The sequence below is a fragment of the Heteronotia binoei genome, chromosome 9 (genome assembly GCF_032191835.1).
Source record: "Heteronotia binoei isolate CCM8104 ecotype False Entrance Well chromosome 9, APGP_CSIRO_Hbin_v1, whole genome shotgun sequence".
Taxonomy (NCBI): Eukaryota; Metazoa; Chordata; class Lepidosauria; order Squamata; family Gekkonidae; genus Heteronotia; species Heteronotia binoei.
In genome coordinates, this window is record NC_083231.1 from 16,952,425 (window position 1) to 16,972,296 (window position 19,872).

General features: G+C 45.1%; 1 protein-coding gene across 1 annotated transcript in view; it reads left to right on the forward strand.

Moving 5' to 3' along the window:
* Positions 1-19,221, forward strand: part of PCDH7 (protocadherin 7) — a 632,827-nt gene extending 613,606 nt beyond the window's left edge. Inside the window, exon 4 of the mRNA XM_060247354.1 lies at positions 18,797-19,221. Within this exon, the coding sequence (XP_060103337.1) occupies positions 18,797-19,176 (380 nt within the window). The 3' untranslated portion in view covers positions 19,177-19,221. The remainder of the gene's footprint in view (positions 1-18,796) is intronic.
* Positions 19,222-19,872: the final 651 nt, after the last annotated feature.

The following is a 19,872-nucleotide window of genomic DNA, read 5'->3' on the forward strand; positions in this document are numbered from 1 at the left end:
AATCAATTCCTATAGACAATAATGGAAAATTGATCCGTGGGTATCTGGGGCTCTGGGGTGCTGTTTACTTTAGGTAAGGGTACCAATTTTTAGCATAGCATCTGGTGCCTTGTCTCACCCCCCCGCCAGACTTGATATAACTGGTTAGATGCCCAGTGGTTGGACACAATACAATGGAACTTTTTGGATTCATATTTCTTTAGTTGATTTTAGAGAAAACATTTAAAATATATATTAATGGTTACAATAACTTACTGGGGGAATTGGACCATGGGTTCCAATTCTATAAGCCCCCAAAGAAGGTGCCCCTATCCTTCATTATTCCCAATGGAGGGAAGGTGTTTAAAAGGAACACAGTCCCTTTAACTGCAATGGCCAGAACTCCCTTTGAAGTTCAATTATGCTTGTTCGAACCTTGCTTCTGGCTCCACCCCCAAAGTCTCCTGGCTTCGCCTCCAAAGTCCCTAGATATTTCTTGAGCTGGATCTGGTAATTCTATTTTATGGGAAAAAGCGGAATATAAGCCTACTGAATATTTTGAACTATGCATTAATCAGTATACATATACACTTCTGTACAGTGGTATTGAGGACTTGACGAAGAATGACAGAATTATAATCAAGATGTCTGCTCCCATATTACTATATTTTTTTTCCAATTTGTGCATGGCTTTACAATGCAGACTAGACAATTTGGTCATTAGGTGGCTACTGTTGGTGCAATACAGCTCTTCAGTCTTGAATTTGCAGTGCTGGGAAGGGGATTTAAAAATATTCAGTGACTCGATTTTAACGTAATGTGAAAAATGCAAATCTCCTTGTGTTAGATACCCTGCTTTGGTGATAACAAACAATTGTTCTACCCTCAGAGCTAACAGGAATAAAAAAATGCATAAACGTATACATGCAGGTAAACAGTCATGTTCATTTGCATGCTACTATGCAAATCAGCCATGAGAAACAGCAGGGCTTTTTTGTAGCAGGAACTCCTTTGCATATTAGGACACCCCCCCCCTGATGTAGCCAACCCTCCTGCAGCTTACAGTAGGCCCTGCACGAAAAGCCCTGTAAGCTCTTGGGTGTGTGGCCTAATATGCAAAGGAGTTCCAGCTACAAAAAAGCCCTGAGAAATAGAAGAGAAAAGGCATCAGCACGCGCAAATATACATCTGTGCAGAATGGCACATGTATGTAAAGTCAGGGCTTTTTGTGAGTAAGAATGCACAGGGACGAAGTTCCAGCTGGCTGGGAGTCAGGGGGTGTGGCCTAATATGGAACTGAGTTCCTGCTGGTCTTTTTCTACCCAAAAAAGCCTTGTATGAAATATGTGTCCTAATATACAAATGAGTTCCAGCTGGGCTTTTTTCCTACCAAAAAAGCCCTGTGTAAAGGGGAGAACATTGCTCCTTTCCCATTCAGCTTGTCAGTAAGAAACACAGCCTGAAGTTCCCCCAGTAAGTTATTGGAACCATTAATATGTTTTTGGAAACATTTTCTCTAAAATCAACTAAAGAAATATGAACCCAAGAAGTTCCGTTGTATTGTGTCCAACCGCTGGGCATCTAACCAGTTATATCAAGTCCAGCTGAAAACGCTTCCCCAAGGCCTAGCTTTTCTTCCCCAATTCTGCTTAGCTTCGTACCTTTGGGGCTTTTCCGCATTAGGTTTCAGCTACAACTTGATTTCTCAACTCGGTTGGCTTTCCCCCCCCTCCTCTATAGACAGTGTTATTTGCCCGTTGCTGCTTTCTCAGTTTTTCTTCGAGTTTCCCATGTTTATTTTAAACCACCTTTGAGATGAAGTGAAAGAACACCAGGAAGACTTAAAAAAAAAAAAAACCCTGATACTGACTATAAGAGAGGGGGAAACCCAACACAGTTAAGACAAGCAGCTGCATCAAAAACCCGATGTGAAAAAGCCCACGGAGGGGCTTTACGTGGTTCATTGATGTAATCTCTTAAGCAGGGATGTCGAACTCATTTGTTCTGAGGGTCAGATCTAACATAGAATCATAGAGTTGGAAGGGACCTCCAGGGTCATCTAGTCCAACTCCATGCACAATGCAGGAAACTCACAAATGCCTCCCCCTAAATTCACACGATCTTCATTGCTGTCAGATGGCCATCCAGCCTCTGTTTAAAAACCTTCAAGGAAGGAGAGCCCACCACCTCCTGAGGAAGCCTGTTCCACTGAGGAATCGCTCTAACAGTCAGGAAGTTCTTCCTAATGCTGAGCCGGAAACTCTTTTGATTTAATTTCAATCCATTGCTTCTGGTCCTACCTTCGGAGGCCCCAGAAAACAATTCTGTGCCACCCTCTATATGACAGCCCTTCAAGTACTTGAAGATGGTGATCGTATCACCTCTCAGCCATCTCCCCTCCAGGCTAAACATGCCCAGCTCCTTCAACCTCTCCTCATAGGACTTGGTCTTCAGACATAAATGGGACCTTGTTGGGCAGGGCCATGTGTGTACCTGTTTAAGTTTAGGTAGCAGAGATATCAACTTTTTAAAGGATACAGATGAACACAACTAAAGATTTTTTTAAAAAAAAACTTAAAGTAAAACATGCTTAAACATTAGCACTCGTTGGTCTTAATGGTGCTTTCTTTGTATTTCTCCCATGATATCCAAAGAACTGGGCAAAGGAAGCTCTGGCTCTTTCCCTCCCTCCGTAGGGGACTAGGATGGGGAGGAGCCTCAACCAATGGAGAAAACAGAGGTTTTTCTCTGTAGCTACTATGTGATTGAGCAAGCCTTGCCAAGCAAGTTGAGATGCAGAAGGAAGCAAGAGAGAGGGAGAAGGAAACAGAGCCAGTTGCTCGGGGGCCTGATAAGAGCCCTCGGGGGGCCTGATTCGCCCCCCTGGGCTGCATGTTTGACACCCCTGCTCTTAAGCTTATTAGACTATTGAACATATGAACATATGAAGCTGCCTTATACTGAATCAGACCCTTGGTTCATCAAAGTCAGTATTGTCTTCTCAGACTGGCAGCGGCTCTCCAGGGTCTCAAGCTGAGGTTTTTCACACCTATTTGCCTGGACCCTTTTTGGGAGATGCCAGGGATTGAACCTGGGACCTTCTGCTTCCCAAGCAGATGCTCTACCACTGAGCCACCGTCCCCCTTCCCCTTTCCAGGGAGGAACCACGACTCAGTGATAGAGCATCTGCTTGGCATACACAGGATTCCAGGTTGGATCCCTGGCATCTCCAGCAGTAGGTGATGCGAAAGACCTCTGCCTGAGACCCTGGAGAGCCGCTGCCAGTGTGAGTCTACAATACTGATCTCGATGGACCGATGGTCTGATTCAGTCTAAGGCAGCTTCATGCAAGCATCATGACATGCCAGGGAACTTTTTTTGTGTGTGTTTGTGTGTGTGTGTGTGTACACCTGGTGACCTCTGGTGACTGACCCCTACTGGGGGCCTGGAGGATATTCAGAGAGGTGGTTGAATACAGCCTGCCCCTGTCCTCCTGACTGCTGGTATTCCAACGAGATCTCCCAACCCAGTACTTGCCAGAGTCAGCCTTGCTTCGCTTCCGAGATCTGATGAGATTGGGCTTGCCTGGGCTATCCAGGTCAGGGCGCCAGGGAACTTTTTGCAAGTAAAATATGTATTCTGTCATTGAGTTATGGCCCCCTCCCTGCGTATTTGACTACATGAATGTAAGCAGAAGTTCAGAGATCCAGTAGACCTAAGTGAGGCCCTATCTAGCAGAATCTCCTTAGCATTGTGGGAAAACTAACCTAAGCTGTATTGATTTGATTTTGAAGGAAGACGAATAGTGCAGATTTATACCCCACCCTTCTTTCTGAATCAGAGACTCAGAGCGGCTTACAATCTTTTATATCTTCTCCCCTCACAACAGACACCCTGTGAGGTGGGTGGGGCTGAGGGGGCTCTCACAGCAGCTGCCCTTTCAAGGACAACTCCCGCGAGAGCTATGGCTAACCCAAGGCCATTCCAGCAGCTGCAAGTGGAGGAGTGGGGAGTCAAACCCGGTTCTCCCAGATAAGAGTCCATGCACTTCACCTCCACACCAAACTGTGTTGTGTTCTTTCACTTCATCTCAAAGGTGGTTTAAAACAAATACTGAAAACTCAAAGAAAAACTGAGAAAGCAGCAATAGGCTGCAATAGGCTCTCAAAGCCTATGAATCATTTCCATTAGGGGTAGCACTTTCCACCAGACTGAAAGGGCCATCCACTAACATAGAAGGCTCTTCCACAAAATGTTCCTACTGGCATTAAAGTCGTGAGCTACTGCATACATTAGTTTGCTCTGGGGCCATTTTTCCTGAGCTGAGACAAAAATGTGTGAGCCAAAGGCTAAAAAATTGTGAGCTAGCTCACACTAACTCAGCTTAGAGGGAACACTGGTTGCCACCCTCCAGGTAGCCAGTGGAGACCTCCCACTTATTACAGTTGATCTTCAGGTAACAAGATCTGTTCCCCTGGAGAAAATGGCTGCTTTGATGGGTGGACTCTATGGCATCATACTCTGCTGAGGTCCCTCCCCTCTCCAAACCCCACCCTCCCCAGGCTCCACCCCCCAAATCTCCAGGTATTTCCCAACCCAGAGCTGGCAATCCTATTTTCTGACATGTTTTGAACATCTGCATTCTTCCATAAGGAATCTAGGGTTTCCAGCCTTCCATTGGTGGTGGGTTTCCCCCCCAATTTTGGGGCCTCCAACCCACTGCCATGGAACTGCATTTTTGTGGGGGGGGGGAACCTCTATGATTTCCTGTCAGGAGCCAGGTAAGACCTGAGAGTATAAGAGAAGCCATGTTGGATCAGGCCAGTGGACCATCTAGTCCAACACTCTGTGTCACACAGTGGCAAAAAAACAAAAACAAAAACCAGGTGACATCAGGAGGTCCATTAGCAGGGCCAGGACACTAGAATTGGCAACCCTAAGGGAAACTATTCAATGTCTAAGCAAAAACTTGTCCCAATATCTATTCAGTAGAAGAACAGTCAAAGCTAGCTTTCCAGTAGTATGAAGGATCAGTTCTCTCTAGGTTTGATTAACAAGTTAGTCAGACCTTGGGAGAGCAGCTCTATATCTCTGGCTGACTCTATAAATGTTGAAGAAGGTGATCTATATAGAAGAAGCTTTGCTAGAGACTGAAGAAAACGGCTGATATAAATCCAGGAGCTACTCTGAGAGAAACTGAGGAGGAATAAATGACATTCTGGAAGGGGGAGGAGGGTAGTCTAATGGGGTTAAAAGATTCAGTCAAGGAACAACACAGTATATCACTGCCTGTCTCTCTCCACACACCCCTCCCCATTTCCTCTGTGGTTTTCGGATGCAGTAAAATGGCGTTAAAGAACTGGGAAGCTCTTTATTGTTTCATTTCAATCAGCAGTGACGAACAGACTGGGCCTGAAAAGAGAGTTACGACATACTGGAAATTGTTCCACAGATGAGTAGGTCAGGTGTTTGAGCTTGCTTTAATTTGGTCTTGGGCTTTCAGCTTAAGGTATTTGAAATGCTCGCGCTTGGTTCGTATTGCCAGGAAACCCCCTGTGCTTCTGTGGCAGAATGTCTAAGGCTGTCAGTATTCCTGTTAATTAGTAACTTACTAAGGCCTGTAATGAGCCTACCCATCGCATAGAACTCAGAGCAGTGAGAGAAAAGCCTCTGCCCAAAGCTCTTTCCAGAATCAAAGGCCATGACTTTGGCATTGGGATGTACCATACATGAGGCTGCTGAAGATTTTCAGAAGGCCCACTAAAGTTCGGGGCCTACTAGCGCTGCCAATCAAACCGGCTGAGGCAACCCGACCCGTCTGGCCTACTTTTGCAGCTCTACTGTGAAAGCCACCTGGATACGAAAGCACCAGAACAAAATATCTATCTGCCCGTTTATCTATCTAGAAACAAAACGAGGGACCACAAGTGGTCCAGCTCATGCCTGTATCACCCTTAAAAACATGTATTAGGTCCCCAGATGATCCAGTGGGATCTCGAAGGTTAAATCCCGGCAGCCTTGACGCCATGAATACTAAATTGGTGCAAGCAGAAGCACACCACTTGACTGCCTGTTTTGCCAGTTAGCACGAATGTAAAAAATTGGGGGGTTTTGTTAGTGGCTGTACTCAAAAGTATTCATTTGAGTTTCGAGGTCAGCAATGCCGATTGGGAGGTTTGCCTTCCTTGATGATTTACTGACTGCTGACAGACACTGTGACAAGTCGAATCCAATTAAGCTTGTCAGCGAGCAGTGTGGTCTCCAATGAAGTGTCTAAGTTTGGAAATGATTTCTTTATTAGGACAGGAAAAAAAAAATCCCACACGTTATGCATAAGAATGAGAGAAGATGCGAATCCTGGGGCTGGAAGAGATGCATCTTTTGAAGCAGAACTGAATGTGATGTTGGAATCCATGATATTATGGAGGTTAGGAGATAAATTTGGGAGGAAAGGTGGCACGGCGTAGCCTGATCATTCTGGAGTAGACCGGGCACTAGGCAGTGTTGCTCAGTCAAGGTGTGAGAGAGGCAAGGTACAATCTGGGATAGTGTGGTCAGAGTCCAGTTCTCTGGGCTTTTTAAGTAAGAAACGCCCAGTAGGAACTCATTTGCATAATAGGCCACACCCCCTGGTGTCACCATTGTTTCACACAGGTCTTTTTAAGTAGAAAAAGCTCACCAGGAACACATTTGCATATTAGGCTACACTCCCTGTTGTCACCATTGTTTCACAAAGGGCTTTTTAAGTAGAAAAGGCCCAACAGGAACTCCTTTGCATATTAGCCCGCACACCCCTGACACCAAGCCAGCCGTAACCGCATCCCCGTGTATTGCTGCTCAAGAAAAAAGCCCTGCTGGTTGCTAAGTCAAGCACAGGGACAACGACAAGAGCAGGTTCAGGGCGAATCCATGAGACGAGGTCCAGAGGCAGTCCAAGAGTCAAAGTCATAAGGCAGCAGCAGTAGGGTTGCCAAGTCCAATTCAAGAAATCTCTGGGGACCTTAGGGGTGGAGCCAGGAGACAGGGGGTGGAGCTAGGAACAAGGGTGTGACAAGCATCACTGGCACACCTTTTTAAATGTCTTCCTTCCCTCCACCCTCCCCTTCTCTGATTTCACCTCAGAGGCGGAGCGGAGCCGGCGACGCCGCTGCGCAGCTGCCGCCTCTTCTCCGCTTCACTGTAACTGCTCCTCCGAGATGGGCTCAGGCTGAGCCCATCTCGGAGGAGCAGCTACAGCAAAGCGGAGAAGAGGTGGCAGCGCAGCGGCGTCGCCTGCTCCGCCTCTGAGGTGAAATCAGAGAAGGAGAGGGTGGAGGCAGGCCAGGAGCATGGCGAGCCGCGAATCTGGGTCCTTCTAGGACCTGGACTCGTGGCTCGCCACACTCCTGGCCTGCCTCCACCCTCCCCTTCTCTGATTTTACCTCAGAGGCGGAGCGGGCGACGCTGCTGCACTGCCGCCTCTTCTCCGGTTCACCTAGCTGCTCCTCTGAGATGGGGCGCCTCGCCACGCTCCTTGGCGCCGTTTCCCCCCTCCCCCCGCTTCCATTTTTTTGGAGAGCGGGGGAAGAGGCTGTAAATCCTGGGGTCCCCCGCCAGGGCGGGAGGGTTGGGAAGCCTAAGCAGCAGCGATGGTGAGGTCAGGAGTAATTGGACATGTTGTTTCCACATCCTGTCTCTCCCTCTCTCCACCATTTGCAAGAGAGATGCTTGTCTCTCCACTGGATTACACTATGCAGGTGTGCACTCTCCTCCTTTCTGCCTAACCTCAAGTGTCCCCAGGCTGCTAATCATACACTCTTCTTCTCCCCAGCATTTAATGACAGGCTCTCCTTTGTCTAAGTTCCAGCAGCTCTGGAGATGCAGGAGGCAAGGTGCATGGTGGGGCACTTCCTGGGCTTGAACAGCTGGAATGCTAATGTCAGAATCGTCGCTTGGCTGAGTAGCAGCAGCTTCCTGCACTGGGTTGTCAGTAACTGACTGAGAACTGGGACTTCCTTCGCTTGCCTGTTCCTCTTCCCCAGAGTCCGTTAATCCATTAGCTGCAATCTACGTCTTGTGGATCTCAAAGTCTCCTTAATTTTTATTGTGGCTGGATTGCACAGTAGTTAGAAGCAAGCCACGATAGTGGTTTTCGTTCCTTCAGTTAGAGGGGGTGATTGGGGTGGGGATTTAATTACCTAGAAGAGAAAAGCGGTGTGGATGGGTAGATTGCATGAAATCGAATCCTAAGCATCATTAAGAATTCAAAATTAAATTAGGGATGTGAACAATGAAGAGCCTATTACTTTAATTTGAAGGTGAACACGTCTGTGGAACCTAAACGGGATGCCATTGTATTGGTTCCACAATAAGGCCTTTTACACAGCAACACGGTTAAATATACGCTTGCTAGAGATGCTAGCCTCCAAGTGAGACTTGGGGATTCCCAGAATTAAAGCTCATCTCCAGACTACAGAGATCAGTTCCTCTGAGGGATAAAATGGATGCCTTGGAGGGTAGACTCTCTGGCACTCTACCTCACGGTGGTCCCTGTCCTCCCCAGGCTCCAACCCCAAATCTCCAGAAGTTCTCAACCAGGATCTGGCAACCATTCTCCTTGAAATAAAGTGAGTTCAGCCAGCTCTGAATCAACCAAGAACACTTCATTGCAAGAAGAAACAGTCAAAAACAGCACAGGCACTTCATTCACTGTATACACTCTGGCCATGGTTAAGCACACTCCCCTCCCACCCCCGCAGCAGGCAACAGTTACTCCTATTGGCTCACTCCAGAATCCTTCATTTACATCTCTTTGTTACGAATTGTTACATGCCTACAATCCTCATTGGCCAGTTCTTCCAAGCTTCAGGATCCTGGATTGCAAAGAGTGCCTGTCTCACACTCAGGCAACAGGAACACAGTACAACACATTACATGACACTCCCCATCCCCGGCGGGTGGCCCAGCAACCGTACAGCTTGTGTCCCAAACTCTTGAAAAATCTAGTCCCTACTCACCAAGTGAGAATCTTTTCAAAATGATTCTTAGGCCCGTTAAATGCATTCTGCTGAATCTGATGATTCTAGAGGAGCATAGTCATACACAGGGGTGGGATTTTAGCAGGAGCTCCTTTGCATATTAGGCCACACACCTGTGATGTAGCCAATCCTCCAAGAGCTTGCAAAAAAGAGCCTTGTAAGCTCTTGGAGGATTGGCTACATTAGGGTTGTGTGGCCTAATATGCAAAGGAGCTCCTGCTAGAATTCCAACCCTGGTCGTACAGGGCTGTTGTTAATGCTAGATGTAACTACTTTGGAAATCTAAATCTGAGCTCCCAAACAGACCCCCATCCATCCTTCACAGCCTACCGCTTAGTCTCTTAGGACAGTGAAATTCAGCCTCTCCCATTACTTTCACTTGGGAGCTACACCACACGGCATCTTTCTCCAGCACAGGAATTGTAAGGAATGGTCAGAATAGTTACCTAGGTAACAAGAAGAGCTTCCTGTAAAAAAGATATCCAGTTGTTAAAAAAGAGGGGGGGGGGCAAAAGAACTCTGCACAGCATGTAGTCCTAACTTCAAAACCTTGCTCTGTTCTGTTTGTAATTCTGAAGATCATAGACCCGATGGGTCTCATCGCACGTTTTCAGGTTCATTTGCTAGCTCAGGACATAAACAGAAATGAGATTGAACCATAAGACAACTGCAGTGTTATCGGATGATTTATCATAGCAGAGTCTAGAGCTTCAGCTCCAATGGAGAGCTTTCATGTCTTATAGTCGGCTCTTGGCTATGAATGGTGGAGGATCAAACGCAACTGGTGCTGTGGCTTCAGAAGTGGAAGATCGACTTGAATTTTGTCGATCGGGGAGAAATGTCAGTAATCGACCACGGGTGGACTCAAGCCCCAGAGCAAGGCTGGAGACATTACAGCCTTATTGGAAAGTTACTCCTCTCTCTGGGCCAAGTAAGGCTGATTCTACACTAACCTTTCTGCATGCCAGGCTTCCATTTCTTTTTGAAGCAAGCTAGCAATTTCCCACCCATTGCTCTGTGCTGCCATTTTGCACAGAGAAAACCCGTGATTTGCAACACTGCAGTGTAAACCTGGAAAAAAAAAAAAAACAGGTTTACACTGCGGTGTGGCAAATCGTGGGTTTTCCCCGCACAAAATGGCGGCACGGAGCAACGGGTGCGAAATTGCTAGCTTGCTCCACAGAGAAATGGAAGCCTTGTGCGGAGCAAAGTTAGTGCGGAATCAGCCTAACTTTACAGGCTCTTTCTCTAGCCTCCCTACTCCCCGGTGCGATCGGCCCCTCTGCTTCTTCTAGTCCCGATCACAGCTTCCTATAACAAGGCTTTAATTATACAATATATGCAGTTTCATAGACTCTGTACCTTGCTTTGAATCTGGTGTGTTCCTGCTCTGATCCTCTGGGAGTTGACTTCAAATGGCGCCATGGTAAAACTAAAGTCCAGTGGTTCCTTCTCACCAAGGACAAAAGACTAACCAAGGCCTAACAAATTTGGGTGAGCCAGAGCTCAGTTTGTCAGGTGCAGATGAACATATGGCTTGTTTTTTGATATTGTGACATGACTTTCATTGCAAGCTCCCTTGAAGAGGAAGCATAGATATATACTACACCAGCTTGGTGTAGTGGTTAAGTGCGCGGCCTCTTATCTGGGAGAACCGGGTTTGGTTCCCCACTCCTCCACTTACAGCTGCTGGAATGGCCTTGGGTCAGCCATAGCTCTTGTAGGAGTTGTCCTTGAAAGGGCAGCTTCTGGGAGAGCACTCTCAGCCCCACCTACTTCACACGTGTCTGTTGTGGGGGGGAAGGTAAAGGAGATTGTGAGCCGCTCTGAGATTCAGAGTATAGGGCAGGATATAAATCCAATATCTTCTTCTTCTAAATAAAGTTCAGGTGCCGCTGGTCTTCTGTTTTATTTTGCTGCATTAGACAAACATGGCTGCCCTCTCTGGCTTTACAGTGTAAAGGGCTCAAACCTTGGATAGATCCATCAACCCAGTTCTAAAGAGATCTGGGTCCTCTCCTTGAGATAATTCCCAACAGAAAATGACAAAGAGGTTGCATAAGATTTCCAAAATGTACATGCAATGTCTCTTTCATAACAAGAAGAGGGTCATTGGCTTTAGTGGCTTTGGTGGGGTTAGTATGGTTACCAATCTCCAGGCAGTGGTGGTTGGAGATCTCCTGGAATTGCAACTGGTCTCCAGATGACAGTGATAATTTCCCCTGGAGAAAATGGCTGCTTTGGAAATTGGTCTCTATGGCATTATACCCTATTGGTTCATCTCCTCCACAAACTCCACGTTCCCCAAGCTGCACCCCCCCAAAAATCTCAGAATTTCCCAATCCAGAGATGGCAACCATAAAGTTTATGTTTAGGGTTGCCAGCCCCCAGGTCTCAGTGGAGTTTCCCCCACTTTGGGGGGCTTTGATACCCCAATGGCCAGCTGGCTGATGGGGAAACCCCACCCTCAAGCGGGAACATCACTGTGTGATGTCTCCAATGTGATGATGTCACTTCCAAGTGATGTCATCATGCTGGCGACAACACATGGCGAGGCTCTGGTATTTGGTTTTGAGGGTGAAAAAACCATAGAGCTGAAATATGAGGAAGAGGTCAGCAGCTATTTTCATATGTGGTGGACCTGCAAGGTCACTAAGAGATACTGGATTAAGGTACATGAGCTGATCCAAAAGGTTCTGAAACTGTCTAAACCATTTAAGCCAGAACTATTATTGTTAACTATGTTCCCAACCAAGGCAGATAAAATGGCAAAATATTTGACAATCCATATAATAACAGCGGCAAGAATTACGTTTGCACAATACTGGAAGAATAAGGAGACTCCGACCAAGGACGAACTGGTAATAAAAATAATGGATATAGCAGAAATAGATTAATTGAATTATAAGCTTACCACTCAAACTTGTAAGAGTAAAGTACAGGATTGGTCATAATTTTATGACTGGTTATGTAAATGCAAATAAAACTGTGTATGTTAAGGGAAAGAGTAGAAGGCGTAAAAAGAGAGGGCAAAACAAGAAGGGTAAAACGAGAAAGTGAGAAAGTTATATATAGTGGTTATAGAGAGTAACTGCTTATCTCATCTTCATTGTTTGTTTGTTTTTGTTTTTTAAGTTTCTGCTTTGGTTATATTTTATATTATAAGGAATTCTGCGAATAAAAATCTTGAAATTTGAAAAAAAAAACCCAACCATAGAGCTTCACCCAAATACCAGACTGTCCACTTGTGACATCTTCTCCCACCCCTGGAATGCCCCCCAAATCCCTCCACCAGTCTCTGCCCAATATACAGATTAAAGTGTATCCTTTGGTAATAAACCTAGTTTCAAAATATGTTTTTTTTAAATAATTTGGGGTCGTATCTAGAACAGCTCATATATGCTCACAAGCAGGGTCATTTTGTAGAAAAACAGGTGGTGGAGCTCATTAGCATATACCACCACCACCCAGCCAAAAGCAACCTGATGCAAGAAAGGAGAGCCCCGGGTGAGCGAGGCCTGCTTGGGCTGGCCAGAGATGCATCCAGCCCAAGCAGGTCTTGCTCTCCTGGGCCACCCCGCCCCCAGTCAAAAGGCCAGCAAGCCCCCTGCCCCCCAAAATCACATAAGATGTGGGGAAAGGGGTGGTAAGGGCTTTTCCAGGGGTTAATGAGGGCTGCTGGGGGCATGGCAAATCCCTTGGTGGCTGGCTGGCTGGCTGGCTGCCCACTCTCCTAATCCAGGGATTGTTATGCAGCTGCACCTACTATTCAATGGACTAGGTAGTTGGGGAGGAAGAGGGGAACTGTCAGAAAGGTTCAGGAGCTGCACTCCTGTGAGCTCCTGCTGAATCCGAGGCCTGCTCCCAAGGTACTTCTGTGCACGTACCAGGGGAAGGGAGAGTGCACTGATGTTTTTCTGTGCTGGTAGCATCCCATCAAGCATAATGGTCCTCTGATCTCAGAGGGAGGCCCAGCCTTTAGGTTGTGGCAGGAAAGACGAACATTCCCTGTGCATGACCCTTTGGATCCCACCCTTGAAATACGGAGCTATGATTTCAGTAGTGTGGTTATGAGGTGCTCCCAGGAGACAGTTAAAAGATTTCTCCTGGTGGTACTCACAGCAGTAATAAGTAACTGAAATAAATGTGGTTCTCTAAACGGTCATTATTTGGAAACAAATTATAGACTCCCTCATGGAGCTTATTAAGAGAGGAAATGATGGCAAGGATGAGTTTTGCCTTATTCTGAAGCTTAAAAAAATATTAAGATTTCCCTGCTTAAAAACCAAAGAGTATCATGTATTCCCAAATAATAAACCAGTATCCCTGTCTCTCTTGAAAATTATTCCAGGTTTATTCTATGTTCTCTGAAGCCTGTCTGTGTACATAATATGCTCTAGCCCAGGGGTTGGGAACGTTGGTTCTCCAGATGTTTTTGCCTACAACTCCCATCAGCCCCAGGGGTTGGGAACATTGGTTCTCCAGATGTTTTTCCTACAACTTCCATCAGCCCCAGCCATTAGTCATGCTGGCTGGGGCTGATGGGAGTTGTAGGCAAAACATCTGGAGAGCCAACGTTCCCTACCCCTGCTCTAGCCCAAACAGTTGTCAGGTTAAATGGAATGACAAATAGTCAATACATCAGTCATTAGGGGATAGTAGAACTTGTGTTTAGGAATTCAGACCAGTTGTTGACCAGCTAGCTTTACAAGAAGGCTACTTGGAGATGAGGATGGTAAGTGATGGTGAACCAAGGTTTCATCCCATGCCACCAATAGCCTACTAGCACCCCTCTACTGAACACACATTGCTTGGCTCTCAGTTAGTGTAACTAGTGTTCCTCTGGAGCACATCTGGCCCTTCATCAGTTGCTGATGCCTACCCTAGTGTGTAAAAACAAACAAAAAAATGAACAGTTGGGATTGTTGCAGGTCTTAATTTGGTTTGGGAGGTTCATTTATTGTGCAGTTATGGTTGCATGCATGCCTGAATAAGGCCAAATTGGAATCAGATCTCAATTTCAAATTCCTGGGCTCACAAAGCTGGTTAGTAGAGTCAGACATCCTATCACCACTAGACCCACTGTATCCTACCCAAGGCCTTTTCTGGATTTCAACTACCTCTCTACTACTATTATTTTGTGTCGGAGGGAGGGAGGAAGGAAGGAAACATTTATACAATTGCAATGATCATGCCAAAGTAAGCATCTGGGTATGTGTTTCTTTCTGAACTGAGAACCATGACTGCCAAGGGTACCAAGTGTTCTTTCGAAGTCTTTCCCAGCAGTATATTAATGTCCTTTTGCATGGAATCAACTGCATTTGCCTCCATTCTATAGCATATATTCTGAGTATGTAACAAAATCTTTGGAAAAGGTGTTGGTCACCCCTTTGGTTGCCTGAACAAGTTATATTTCCCCCCTGAAGTCAAAGTTGAATCCCATTGAGCTTGCTAGATGCTTCTGCTGTTATGGCTGAGGGTTGCATCTTCTTGCATTGGGGGGGATTAGTTGTGTGCAACCTTCTGTTGCATTCACTTAGATCTATATTTGAGATGAATGTTTGATGCTGCTGTATGGGAACATACTTTAAGGGGCATAGGATGCTATCAGCCCTTTCTGACTCAGGCTCCAGAAATACAATTTTTATCTTTCACTTCAATATGTACAAATTTATCTGTTTTCCTACCCATCAGACCAAAGACATTTTAGTATAACAGAAAATAAAATACTTCTCTTTATAAAGTAAAAAGGCAGTTTAAATGACGCAAATTAAATTCAGAAGAGGGGCGGGGGGAAGAATAGTGAGTAGAACCACATAAATCTATCCAAAGTAGCCTTAACATCTTTAGTAATTAGGGTTGTCATACATTTATTTCCATTGACAAATGATATGAGTTTTAATTGACAAATTGGTTAATTAATCAACGACACCTACAAAGATATGCCATGAAATATAAAACAATCATTTTGAGGAAAGAATTTGTTTTGTTTTGTATTGTGGCCACTAGCATCTTAGAAGGGCATTGTGTTCCATGTTTGAAAGATGGGAGAATGTCCTTCTTTGCACCTGCCATGGGCCATTTGTATAAGGAAATATATATTTTTAAAAATGAAATAAATCATTACAGTCATGCAAAAGATTTTTCATCTGTTAATATAATTGCAGCTCTAGCTGGGGTTGCCAGGCCCTTGGCCCAAGGTACATCACCAGCAGCACAATGACATCACTTCCTCCATGTACCGGAAATGATGTCGTCACACTGCACCACTGTGGCGACACTCTGGGCAAAAACGCTATGGTAAAAATGGCTTCTCCCTTAGAGTTTTTGCCCAAATTCAGTAGCCACAAAAGGGCTACTGAAGGCTACTTATCTTCAGTCGGACAGTGAAAACCCTCATGATGTGTTGGCATAATAAAACATTCACAGCAGTGTTCCCTCAAAGCTGAGTTAGTGCAAGCTCGCTCACAGGTTTTTAGCCTTCAGCTCACACATTTTTGTTTTAGCTCAGGAAGGATGGCCCTAGAGCAAACTAGTTTATGCAGTCGCCAAATGGCTCGCTCACAACTTGAATGCCAGTAGCTCACAAAGTAGAATTTTTGCTCACAAGATTCCACATTTTAGAGGGAACATTGCTGCACAGCCAATTAAATCTCAGTTGCCAATCAGATGTTTTGCTAGTCAAAAGCACCACTTGACCCTGCCCACTTTAAACCCTTGGCAACACCCTTTGTCCAGGAACCCTTCAACCGGCATCAATAAGGAATTTATGAAGATGATAGGGTCAGATGCTATGATCCAAAAACCACATCACATTCACAGAAACATTGCTTCAAATCGACAGGCACTTTGTACAGACACTTACATAAACACATAGAGTGTTTGCTTTTTTTGTACGTTCAGTTCATTCTCATTCCTAAAAACAGTGGCTTGTGTGCTCCTAACTGTTTAATTGATGTCTGTTTTAATGCATTATGTACGAATGCCTTCCAATCCTGCAAAGACTGGTGCACATTTAAATTGCATAGGGCAGTTCGGTGAGTGCTTCCGTGGACTTACAACCGATCAACACTGATCTGGCTTTTTTAGCCATTAGCCTCACGTTGTGCCTCACTTGTCTTCTAGTATCCTTTTCAAACTGAATGAACATTCTTTGTTAGTATCTCCTGAGTGATGTCTCTGAGAGCCAGTTTGGCATAGTGGTTAAGTGCACGGACTCTTATCCGGGAGAGCCGGGTTTGATTCTCCACTCCTCTACTTGCAGCTGCTGGAATGGCCTTGGGTCAGCCATAGCCCTCGTAGAAGTTGTCCGTGAAAGGGCAGCTGCTGCAAGAGCGCTCTCAGCTCCACCCATCCCACAGGGTGTCTGCTGTGAGGAGGAAAATAAAGGAGATTGTGACCGCTCTGAGACTCTGAGATTCAGAGTATAGGGCGGGATATAAATCCAATATCTTCTCTTCTTCTTCTTCTTCTTCTTCTTCTTCTTCTTCTTCTTCTTCTTCTTCTTCTTCTTCTTCTTCTTCTTCTTCTTCTTCTTCTTCTTCTTCTTCTTCTTCTTCTTCTTCTTCTTCTTCTTCTTCTTCTTCTTCTTCTTCTTCTTCTTCTAAGGCTGATTTGAGCAGCACCTCCCCTGTTCAAGTGAGCTCCAATCGGGAGCAGATGTTTGGAAAAACAAGCATAATCGAGCACCAGTTTTTGCAGGATGGTCACAATGAACACCAGAGATTCGAAGGGAAGGTTTTGCATTGTGATATCCACAGAATGGGTTTTGTTGGATGCTTTTTTTTTGTCCCTGCAACTGATGAAGTCCGCATCACAGCTTAACATCAAGCTGTTTTTGAATGGCAGATGAGGTATAGTCAAGGCCAGGGGAACAAAACTCCCGGTGCCCAATCATCCCCTTCTGTTCCTCTGATTTTGTTCCTGTCACTCTGGTTGCTGAAGGGGCCAAACGATTTCTCCACTTTCCATGCAGACAGCTGTGTGTGATCACTTCTTATTCTAATAGCCTTATCTCCTAGCTGCCACCAGCAGTCACTCTCTGGAGAAAGGGCTCCAAAATCAGATGCTTTGACTTCCAGGCAAGCTAGAGCTCTGGCTAATTTCAATTAAACATTACCTGGAAGAAAGGGAGACTCCAGTAGGAAAAGAGCCTCTCTACCTTCTCTATCCCATGCATAATCTTATAAACCTCTATCATATTACCCCTCCATTGTCATTTCTCCAAGCTAAAGAGCCCAAAGTGCTTTAAACTTTCTTAATAAGGAAAGTGTTCCAACCCTTTAATCATTCTAGTTGCCCTTTTCTGCCCTCTGGTGTAGTGGTGAAGTGCGCTGACTCTTATCTGGGAGAACCGGGTTTGATTCCCCACTCCTCCACTTACAGCTGCTGGAATGGCCTTGGGTCAGCCATAGCTCTGGCAGAGGTTGTCCTTGAAAGGGCAGCTGCTATGAGAGTCCTCTCAACTCCACCCACCTCACAGGGTGTCTGTTGTGGGGGGAGAAGATATAGGAGATTGTAAGCTGCTCTGAGTCTCTGATTCAGAGAGAAGGGCGGGGTATAAATCTAGTCATCTTCTTTTCTCAATGCTAGTTCTGTGTGCTTGTCCTAATACCACGTGTGCCCTCACACAACTAGATTTCTAACATTGCCACCCAAATTTTACCTATAGCAAAACTAAAAGTGGGGGCGTCGCTTCAGCTGGAAAGCTTGCAGAGTTTTGTGAGAAGCCAAAAGCACCCCAACAACGTCAACATTTATTATTATTATTATTATTATTATTATTATTATTATTATTATTATTATTATTATTATTATTATTATTATTATTATTATTATTATTATTATTATTATTATTATTATTATTATTATTCCCAGAGGAATTTCACATGTACTGCTTAAAAAAAGTTGAACAAAGCAGGACTCAAGTGTACCTTTAAGACCAACCAAGTTTTATTTAGAACATAAGCTTCATCAGATGAGGGGATCAGGTATTGTGGCTGGAATACATGCAATTTGTTGATTACAAGGGCAAACTAACTGATCACATGGAGCGTTTTCGCACTGACCTTAATCGGGAGCGACGTCCCTCTTCACCACGCAGCGTCTGCACGGATTTCGCACAAATTGCTCTGCAGAACCCGGAAGAACAGCAAAGTCCCGCGGCTTTTGCGTCGCAAATGTAAACTGGTTTTTGGCCAGTTTACATTTGCGACGCAAAAGCCGTGGGACTTTGCGGCTCTTCCGGGTTCTGCGGAGCAATTAGTGTGAAATCCGCGCAGACGCTGCACGGTGAAAAGGGACGTCGCTCCCAATTAAGGTCAGTGCGAAAATGCCCATGGTGTCATAAAACAGTGTGGCTTGGCCATTTGGTCTGGATAGCCATAAAAGGTAATGAAATTCCCTACCAAATGGTGTTTCTGCAAATCTAGGTAAATCACAAAAGGACATGTATATCCTAGTCATAGTCCACCCAATCTACTTATCAGCATCAGTCTCTTAATTAACAAATGGCATGTATTCCAGCCATAATAACTGAAACCCTCGTCTGATGAAGTGTGCTTAGAGAGCACACAAAAGCTTACGTTCTAAATAAAACTTGGTTGGTCTTAAAGGTGAGACTTGACTCCTGCTTTGTTCAACTGCTTCAGACCAACACGGCTGCCCACCTGGATCTATCTGCTTAAAAAAAAAGATTCTCAATGCAAAACCAGCCTTTTCAAATATATATATTTCAATATTCAGTAACCAAAACCAAGAACAAAAATCTAACATCCATTTTTTGGGGTCTCTGTTTCCAGATTCAAGACCTTTACCAGATGTCGCCCTGACCGGGAAGTGCACACGGGAATGCGACGAGTACGGCCATTCAGACTCTTGCTGGATGCCAGTCCGCACTTCGCCCGAAAGGAAGCAGAAGAGCCAGCCAAAACTCTCTACTTTCATGCCTGTCGACGAACGGGGCAGTCAAGAGAAGCTGGCCAATGGTGAGGCCTCCATCATGGGCGACCGCAACAGAAACCTCCTGAACAAAAAGTTGACCTCATCCTATGAGACCTTCAGTGCAGCCAGTTTCAGCAAAAACGAGGAAGCCAATCCAGAGGATATTCCCCTCGCACAGACAGGGGAGTACAAGCCATCTCCTGTCAACACTTTAACGAGACGGGAAGTTTACCTTTAGGCGACCGAGAAGCCACAAAACGATTCTCTCACGTGTAAGAAGGGAGTTTATAAAAAAGGCAAAAACCCTATAAGTTGAAACAACTTAAAACTCAAATAAATAAATGAAAGAAAAGTCTATCGGAAACGAAAGAGGGGGCTACCAAAGAGACGAAAGCTGGGCCTGCCACTCCTGCCTCCGTGCCAGGCAATCAATGTACCCTGTCTGCCTGACGATGCTGTACAATGTAGAAACCATTGTTGTTCCTGCATGCCTGATTCCCCGGCTCACCGATCTTTCTTTTGTTCCAAAAAAATTATGGTTGTAAATTCCTTTCAAGGGAACAAGTCTGAAAAAATTGGAACGAACCACAGAAACTGCTGTTGCCCAGTTCCCACCCCCCACCCCCCATACCTTCCCACTGCTGAAGCATTGTTTAAGCCGCTGTGATTCTGGTTTGGTGGTCATTTGGCTCACTGGGAAGAACAGGTTTAGGGATTTTTTTTTTAACTTAAATATGTATAAACATGTATATGTATACATACATATATATATATATATATATTTATACACACACACTCGCACACATACACAGACACATACACACATATATATATATATAGATTTCCAAGATATCATCTGAACGTTGCTGGTTCCCATCAGAGATGAGCCTTCGGAAACCATGGTGAAAATATATAAAGGGATAACTTTATGAAG